This window comes from Scardinius erythrophthalmus (assembly GCF_964197995.2).
Source record: "Scardinius erythrophthalmus genome assembly, chromosome: 21".
Classification (NCBI taxonomy): Eukaryota; Metazoa; Chordata; class Actinopteri; order Cypriniformes; family Leuciscidae; genus Scardinius; species Scardinius erythrophthalmus.
This window is the reverse complement of record NC_138241.1, coordinates 1,578,594-1,588,629: the sequence shown is the minus strand read 5'-3', so window position 1 is coordinate 1,588,629 and position 10,036 is coordinate 1,578,594. Positions and strand designations below refer to the sequence as shown.

The following is a 10,036-nucleotide window of genomic DNA, read 5'->3' as shown; positions in this document are numbered from 1 at the left end:
TTCTCGGTCATCCATGGTTGGCTATCCATGATCCTAGTATTTCCTGGAATCAAGGTGAAATCACCAAATGGTCTTTCTATTGTCAAGAGCATTGTTTTAACTCAAAGATAACCTTCCCATGTCTCACCACGAGTGTGGAAAGCCCAGATACCTCCACAAAGACAGTGATTCCATCTGAATACTCAGAATTTTCAGATGTTTTCATGGGATTCCATGGGATTGTGCCATTGAACTACTCCCAAATACTACACCTCCTAAAAGCAAGGTTTATCCTTTGTCACGTCCAGAAACTCAGGCCATGGAAAACTACATTGAAGAAGCCCTGGCATCAGGTTTTATACGTCCCTCTACCTCTCCAGGAGCTGCATGGTTCTTCTTTGTAGAGAAAAAAGATGGCGGACTTTGGCCGTGCATAGATTTTCGAGGTCTCAATGCAATCACAGTAAAGAACAGCTATCCACTTCCTCTTGTTCCTTCAGCACTGGAACAACTTCGAGAGGCACATTTCTTCACCAAACTAGATCTTCGAAGTGCTTACAACCTTATTCGCATCAGAGAAGGTGATGAATGGAAGACTGCTTTTGTCACCACTAGGGGCACTATGAATATCAAGTTATGCCATTTGGTCTAGTCAATGCGCCCTCTGTCTTCCAGTCCTTTATTAATGAAATCTTCAGAGACCTTCTAAATCATTTTGTCATTGCTTACATTGACGACATCCTAATCTATTCCCAAACAATGGAGGAGCATATTCAACATGTCAAGACAGTCCTAACTCGGCTCCAACAGAACCAGCTCTACATCAAAGCTGAAAAATGTGAGTTTCATAACACTAGTACCAGTTTCTTAGGTTACATCATCAGTCATCACGGTGTGGAGATGGATCTATCCAAGGTCAAAGCAGTTACTGAATGGCCACAACCTACCACTATCAAAGAACTTCAGCGATTTCTTGGCTTTGCAAATTTCTACAGAAGATTTATTAGGAATTACAGCATCATCGCAGTACCTCTAACATCATTACTCAAGGACAAACCCAAGAAACTTCAATGTAACGAATCTGCTAACACTGCTTTTAATACCCTCAAGACATGCTTCACTACTGCATCCATCCTCAAGCATCCTGATCCAAGTTTACCCTTCATCACTGAAGTAGATGCTTCCGATAATGGGATTGGGGCTGTTCTCTCTCAAAGGCATGGCATGCCAGGACGAATGTTCCCATGTGCCTTCTATTCTAGAAAACTCACTGCTGCTGAATGAAATTACGATGTGGGTAACAAGGAACTACTCTCTATGAAAGCTGCAATGGAGGAATGGAGACACTGGTTAGAGGGAGCAGAACATCCATTTCAAGTTATCACAGACCATAAGAACTTGGAATACATCAAGAGTGCTAAGAGACTCAATCCACGACAAGCTCGTTGGTCTCTGTTCTTTTCCAGATTCACAGTTACATACCGCCCTGGAAGCAAGAACAGTAAAGCAGACGCTCTGTCTAGAAGGTATGAATCTATGTCTTTTAAAAATAACCAAGATCCCATTCTCCCTTCATCAGTGGTTGTAGCCCCCATTCGCTGGGACATCATGGATGAGATCCAACGAGCACAGCAAACAGATCCTTCCCCACCTTCTTGCCCACCAACCAAGCAGTACGTCCCACGCATCCTTCGACAACGTGTGATCCAATGGGTACATTCTTCCCTCAGCGCTGGACATCCAGGTATTCAACGAACTATAGCCTTAATGCGCAACTCATTCTGGTGGTCATACTTAATCAAAGATGCTACTTCATATGTCAAGTCTTGTCCTGTATGTGCTCAGTCTAAGACCCCCAAGGAACTACCTGCTGGACTACTGGAGCCCCTACCCATTCCTCAGAGGCCCTGGTCCCATCTATCAGTAGACTTTGTCACAGATCTACCCAATTCTAACAATTTCACCACTATTCTGTTAATCATTGACCGTTTTTCTAAAGCTTGTCGTCTTGTTCCACTGAAGGGTCTTCCCACTGCCATGGAAACAGCCACTGCCTTGTTCCATCATGTGTTCCGGATATATGGATTACCAGAATACATTGTCACGGACCGGGGTCCTCAATTCACGTCGAGGGTATGGCGGGAATTTTGTAAACTGTTGGACATTAATGTTAGTTTAACCTCAGGCTACCACCCACAGGCGAATGGAAAAGTGGAGAGATTGAACCAGGAGATCGGACGTTACCTTAGGTCATACTGTAGTCGAGAACAACAGAGATGGAGTGAATTTCTTCCATGGGCTGAATATGCACAAAATTCACTAACCCATTCATCTACTGGACTCACCCCCTTTCAATGCGTACTGGGTTGTCAACCTCCTATGTTCCCTTGGTCTGGTGAACCATCTACAGTACCAGTGGTGGATGACTGGATCACAAGGAGTGAACGGGTGTGGGACAGCGCTCATGTGAGGCTTCAACGTGCCATTTATTCTCAGAGAATCCAAGCGGATCGACTGAGGCGTCCCCACCCTAACTATCAGCCAGGCCAGAGGGTCTGGCTTTCCACACGAGACTTGCGTCTACGGCTACCCAGTAGGAAGCTCAGTCCCAGGTACGTAGGTCCATTTCGTATAATCAGACAGATAAATCCTGTGACCTATAGACTTGAGCTTCCTGCTAATTACCGAATCTCTCCTTCATTTCATTTATCATTGCTAAAACCGGTCCACCCTGCATGTGGCCCCGAAACCATGGAACCTGAACCTCCACCACCCTTGGAGATTAATGGAGAACCAGCATACTTGGTAAAGGAAATCATTGAGTCAAGGAGAAGAGGAAGCCAGATGCAATATTTGGTGGACTGGGAGGGCTACGGACCAGAGGAGAGATCCTGGGTAGCTGCCAAGGACATTCTGGATCCCTCTCTTATCCACGATTTCCATCAAACTCATCCTGACCACCCAGCACCCAGACCAAGGGGACGCCCCAGTCAAAGAGCACCTGGAGGTGTTCATAGAGGGGGGGATTCTGTAACATCTGCTCCCTCCAACCAACAGTACTCACCTGAATACTGACATCACTCCATTTCTTCTAAAGTCACTTCCTGTTTGGATGATATAAAGAGCCATGCTTTCCACTAACACTTTGCGAAGTATTGCCAGTTTTACCTGCCTTACTGAGCGTTCTTTCCATTGCCATTGTTTTTGCCTCTTGTTATGACCTTTTGCCTGCCTTTTGGATATCACGTCTTTGGATTACTGTTTTTGCCTTGGTTGCTTACTTGGACTGTCTATTTTTGTTCACTGAACCCAGCCTGTATCTTTGACCATTACTTTGCCTGTCGATTTGGAGTGTCTGCTTCAACAAAACTTCTGCATATGGATTCTCAACAAACGCCAAGCCTGAGTTCATTACAGGTGGTAGGTCTGATCACAGACAACAACGAGTGAGCCTACAGAAAAGAGGTGCACACTTTGACAAACTGGTGTCATGATTACAACCTTTCTCTGAACATCAGTGAGACCAAGGATCTAGTGGTGGATTTCAGGAAACAGAACAAGGAACACTCCTCCATCATCATTGATGGGACCTCAGTGCAGCAGGTCAACAGCTTTAAGTTCCTTGGTGTCCACATCACCAAGGACCTCACCTGGTCAGTTCATACAGAATCAGTCATGAAGAAGGCCCCTCAGCGTCTCTTCTTCCTCAGGCGACTGAAGAAATTTGGTACGTGCCCAAAAATTCTTAAACAATTCTACAGCTGCACTGTGGAGAGCATCCTGCCTGGCTGTATCATCTCCTAGTACGGGAACTGCACCGTGCTCAACCACAAAGCCCAGCAGAGAGTGGTTGGGACAGCTCAGCACATCGTCGGAGGTTAGCTTCCCTCCCTCCAGGATATCTACACCCGAACGGAACGGAAGATCATTAGAGACTCCAGCGACCCAAGCCATGAACTGCTCTCGCTGCTACCATCAGGCAGATGGTACCGCAGTATCAGGACCCGCACCAGTAGACTGCGAGACAGCTTTTTCTCGCAGGCCATCAGACTGCTGAACTACAGCCAATAAAACATGACAACACACCTCACTTACCCTTGCACTGCACTTTATTAAGTGTATACTGTTATTTATGTATATTGTTAATTGTACATACATTGTGTTGTTTTACTGCCATGTTACAGAGACTTGCACCTAAGAATTTCACCGTCAGTACACTTGTGTATACGATGTGTGACAATAAAGAGTATAAGAATAAGAATATTTAAAAAGCTATTTTTGCAAATTTCTTGCAACGTTGTTGCAAATGTCGCACCGTGATTGTGGCACATGCAGAGCCCTTCTGCACTCCGCTGAAAAGCACTGTGAGTGTGTTGCCTGTCTGGGGAAATCCCATGCAAAAGACGTACTCAGCGAGATGAGCCGCTCTCATTGCAAGAGTATGTCACTTTCCTCTCTGCACTCGCGGAACGCTTTCTTTTCAAACCCTCACTCACCTGCCCTTTCTCCCAGGAACTTCGGAAAAAGAAATGGAGGGATCATTGGACACGAACGAGCTCATGCCGGCCCAGCCCCTGCGTGCCTCACTGCCCCCCCCCAAGAGAGATTTCTCCAGTGCTCTCCACTCGCGCAGGCCAGCGCCCCTCGTGTGAGGCGAGCAGCCTCGTCTCGTTCAGGGGACCAGTCTGTCATTGGCGGCTTCCGATGTGGAGGATTGGTCGGACTCAGTGGATGACCCTGCCCCCCCCACCGCCTAGAGACACGAGCGACACCAAGGCTGGTATTGATGCCGAACTTCTCTTATCTAAAGCCCATATCTTGGCCCAGTTGGAGGAAGATTTAATTTCTCACAGATCTGTGCTCCTCAGCCATCTGAAAAGCCTAAATTGAGCCAAGAGTTTACTGTCTCTCACCCAGAGAATCTCTTTCCTGGGAGCAGTTCTAGACTCAGCCCAAATGCACAAGCGCCCCCTCCTATACTGGCTGAAACCCCAGGTCCCAGTTCAGGTCGCCTCCGTGTCAAGGTGGACCACAGCTGCATCAGAGCCCTGGACCCTTGGAAGGTCCCCAATCATTATCAGATTGGAGTAAGCATGGGGTTAGTCTCGAGAAGGAAGGTGGTCACCACAGACCCTTCCAGCACAGGTTGAGGAGCTCTGTGCGAGGGCAAACCAGCTTTCGGCTCCTAGTCCAATTCCCCTGAGAAAAGGCCTTCTTTCCCAGGTAAAGGGGACAATCTGGCATCCCCGACCCAAGATGTGGGCCCTCCACGTATGCCCCTTCAACGGGAACTTAAGGACCTCCCAATGAGAGTCCTGAGTACTATCTCAGAGGCTAGAGCTCCGTCCACAAGACGTCTTTACGCTCTTAAGTGGTCTGTCTTCGCTGACTGGTGTTCGCTGGAACCAGGACCCTTTTTCAAGTGAAGTACCTCTAGTACTCTCCTTCCTACAAGAGCTAATGGACGCGGGTCACACCCACTCCATGCTCAAAGTCTATGTGGCGGACATAACAGCACACCACGCTTCCTTGGCCACCCAGTCCTTGGGTAGAAGAGACCTGGTCATCCGCTTCCTAAAAGGGGCAAGGAGGCTCATACCGCCTCGTCCTCTTAACGTACCCCCTTGGGCACTATCCACAGTCCTTAGGGCCCTCAAAGGGCCTCAGTTCGAGCTCCGGACACTTTCGCTTAAGAAAGTGGAATGTTTTTTTAATTAAAGGCTTCAAAATTCAGAGAAAAAGAGTTTTCCCCGTAGCGTCTAAGGACCAAATACTCGTTCCCATAATCTCAGGGAACCGAGATTACGTAAGTAACCGAGAGGTTAAGCGTTTCCTCCTATAGAATATTAAATATTTATTAAATAAACTATTTAGAGAAAGAATTGCGCCAAAATTCTAAAATCTTCAGAAGATATCACTGAACATTCAACCATAGAAAAAATAGGCTAGTCTAAATTTCTTCCTGGAGTCAATTTTTCATCTTAGTTTTAGTGTTTATATAAGACGTTTATATAATTTTATATAAATGAGACATAAAATCTGCTATTATTTTAATCTCTAATCTGTTATTTAACAGTTGAGAGTTCTTTAATGCTGATCTAACCAGTAGAAGACGCTAGTCAGGTTTAAATCCCAGTTGTGCCGGTGGAGTATGTTGTCTATGATTAGAACTATAAAATTCTATGATGTTATAATAATTCACATAAACAACTTTTATGAATTATATTTAGAAACCTTGAGAAAAGAGGTGAATAAAGACTGAGAGTCAATGTTAAGAAATGATTAATTATTATTAGCCTGTCTTTTGAACTATGCTGTATACTGTTTTTGTTGTCAAACTCAAAAATGATTAATTATTATTAAAAATGCCATTATTTTATATGATAAAGTTAATAATTGTATTTTATTGACAAAATATTTTAGTTTGTCTTGCATATTTTTTTTTTATTAGATTAGATAACATTTTAATCCCACCTATGGGGCATGTTGTCACATTTCACTTCAATTCTTTCAGGGTTGATAAAGAAAAAAGGATACACTGTATTAATGAAACAAAGCCACATATTTGTGCTAGACATGTGTGAAATTAATGTGGTAAAAAAGAAATACTCTGAACCACAAGTGGATATACACAAACTTTCAGTTTGATTGTTCCCCACTCTCCCACACCCGGCTTTTTAACATATTACAAACAAAGTCTCAGATCTCAGTTTTAATTTATATTTGTTATTATTTTTAAATGCTCTATTCAATCCCAAATGTTATAATCTGATTCACAGGATCAGCTTCATCTGAACTCAGGATTGTTCTTCTGGGTAAAACTGGTTCAGGAAAGAGTGCGACTGGAAACACCATCTTAGGTCGAGAGTGTTTTAAGGAGGAAACTGCGCTAGTGTCAGTCACTAACACCTGTGAGAGTGGAGAAGAAACAACTGATGAGAGGACCATCTCAGTCATCGACACTCCAGGACTGTTTGATACGAAAATGACAGAAGAGAAACTGAAGAAGGAAATAGAGAAGTGTGTCATCATGTCTGTTCCTGGTCCTCATGTGTTTCTGATTGTCATCAGACTGGATGTGAGATATACAGAAGAGGAGAAAAACACTGTGAAATGGATTCAGGACAACTTTGGAGAAGAAGCTACACGTTACACCATCATTCTGTTCACTCACGCTGATGCACTAAAGAGGAAAACATTAGATGAGTGTATCAGAGAAAGTAATGATATCCGAGATATTATTGGTAAGTGTGGAGGCAGATTTCACTCATTCAACAATGAGATCAAGGAGAACCGCTCTCAGGCCACTGAACTGCTGGAGAAGATTGAGAAGATGGTGGAAGCGAACGGAGGACTGCATTACACTAACAAGATGTACCAGGACGCTCAGAGCAGGATACTAGACAGAGCACAGTTCTGTAAGTGTCTTTGACTTTCTGTGTTTTTGAGACATAACTCTTACAAAAATATTTTTCCATATATTTATGATCAATATATTAAATGGTTTGAATATAGCCCTGCATCAGTCACTGTCTGTTTCATTTCATACTCTATTGATTACATTAAATTTAGTCTACGTGTGAATTATAATCAAAAGTTTTATGTTTTTGTGATTGTTATGTAGTGTATCTTCTTATCTTGAATTCAAGACCAGCAGTCCATAGTTTCCTGTCATGATTTATTTTCCAAATCAACAAAGAATCACATTTCATTCGGTCTTGTTATATCATAATCCTTGTGCAACATCTTCTCTTGACAACTTGTTTTTTGAGATACTGTACTTAATTATCACTTATGCCATCTTACAAAACTAGACACGGTCAAAACAACATTTTTACAATTTTTATTAATGCCATAAACCAGAACAATACAATGAGACATATTATTTCAAAAGTAAAAAATATAAAAAAATAACTAAAGTAAAATATAAGAAAACTGTAGCGTGCCAGATGACAAAAACCACATCAAAAAAATGGAAAAGGGAAAAGGGAAGCCACCTTATACAACATCATACTTGCTTATAAACTCTAATTGGCTTTTTACTTTTTTACAAAACAGAACAATAAAGCTTGAAATCATTTTTAAAGAAAAATGTGGTTTGGAGTCAGACCATTTCATTTTATGAATGTGAAACTTTCCTATTAATATTCACAATGAGTATGCCTTATCTTTCTCAATCCCATGATCAGCTGCAAAAAACAATGTTTAAATTTTTTCTTAGTTAAATGCTCCTAATCAATCTGAAATATTTTGTATGTATGTAATGGAAAAATAATTTAAAACTTTACAGCACATGTTTTACTGGAAATATTCTATGCATTATTTTAAAAGAGACTTTTACTTTGTTATTAATATAGAATTTATCCAATGTTCGACCAATTTACTTCTCCTAGCACAGAAGACGAGCTAGAGGATAAACAATGTTATTAAGTATATTTCTAATGTATAAAACATTTGTATAACCAATAAATATTTTACCCTCGATGTCTGTAAAATATAGATCTTCCTCCTCTGATGTATTTCTCAGAAGGATTGCATCCATTACAACAGCAAATTCTTTAGGTCTAACTCTTAAATTTATTAAAAAATTCTCTATATGTTTATAAATTTCCATCATTGTTTAAAAGCTGACTAACTAATATAATATTGTTTTCAAACCAGTAATCAGAAAAGAGTAATAATATAATATAATGTCTCCCTATAATATGGGTTGGGAAAGGAATTCCAAATTCATATTCCTCAATAACTTTTCACTTGCGCTACAAAAATGATGTCACTTAACATGCGGAGTAAGAACAAATATAAACCACAGAAATATTGTTTATTCAACAGTAAATACCAATGGCTAATTAACAAAAATAATGATTATGCCAAATTTACATAATAAAAAAATATGAAAATATAAATTCTGAAATATGAAATATGGGTCTTACAATCAATATCTGGATTGTAATTGTATTATTTGAAATTATGATTGACAGGGTCTGGGAAACCTCGGATTGTGCTGCTGGGTAAAACTGGATCAGGAAAGAGCAGAACAAGAGAAATCATTGAGGGTCGAGAGAGGTTTGAGTGGAGAAGATCACCATACTCTGCTACTGAAACCTGTGAGCTTCATGAAGCACATGTGTGCGGAAAGAACATGACAATAATCGACACTCCAGGACTGATTGGTGCATTAGAGAAGAAGATGAAGAAGGAAAGAGAGAAGTTTGTCATCATGTCTGCTCCTGGTCCTCATGTGTTTCTGCTGGTCATCAAACTGAATACGAGATTCACAGATGAAGAGAGAAACACAAAGGAATGGATTCAGGAGAACATTGGAGAAGATGCTTTACGTCACAGCATCATTCTGTTCACTCACACTGATCGTCTGAAGGGTAAATCAATAGATCAGTATATCGGTGAGAGAGGGTTCCTACGGTCACTGATCGACAGCTGCGGTGGCAGATTCATCTCATTCAACCAGCAGAACCAGGTCCCAGAACTGCTGGAGAAGATTGAAAACATGGCAGAGGGAAATGGATGGAGGTACTACACAAATGAGATGTTTCAAGAAATTATTAAAAAAGCGATTATGTATGAAAAAATTAAAAAATTTGCAAGAGAAGCTGGAGCAGGAGTAGGAGTAGGAGCAGGACTCATGGTCGCAGGAGTAACAGAGGTGGTCTCAGCTCCAGCACTACTGATTGTAGGAGTAGGTGTAGCGTTAGTTTCTGCAGTCATAGCTTGGAAGCGACGAAACAGGAATAATGTGCTTTTATAAGCTATACACTGTTGTTATTCTCAATATTTACAGATTTATCTATTGCACATAAGAGGATAATAAGATCAGCATTTGTACAGTTTCATTACTGCAGTTGTGTAGTTCCTCATTTCCAGCTAAGAACGGCTGTCTCGTGTCTGTCATCCTTCTCAGCCTTCTTTCTTTCAGTTAAATTAGACAAGCACAATGCAAAAAGTATTGCAATTCAGAGTATGTAAAAACATAACAACAACTAAAATATAAAACGAACATATATGTCACAAAAGTAAAAAAAAATAAAAAATACTGGGA

General features: G+C 41.4%; 1 protein-coding gene across 1 annotated transcript; it reads left to right on the top strand.

Moving 5' to 3' along the window:
* Positions 1 to 4,285: 4,285 nt before the first annotated feature.
* Positions 4,286 to 9,745, top strand: LOC308681665 (GTPase IMAP family member 8-like; the record flags this gene model as incomplete). Its single annotated transcript, XM_081350746.1, has 4 exons — positions 4,286 to 4,696; positions 4,848 to 5,124; positions 6,759 to 7,397; positions 8,961 to 9,745. The coding sequence occupies 4 exons, from the start codon at positions 4,286 to 4,288 to the stop codon at positions 9,743 to 9,745; spliced, it is 2,112 nt and encodes a 703-aa protein (XP_081206872.1).
* Positions 9,746 to 10,036: the final 291 nt, after the last annotated feature.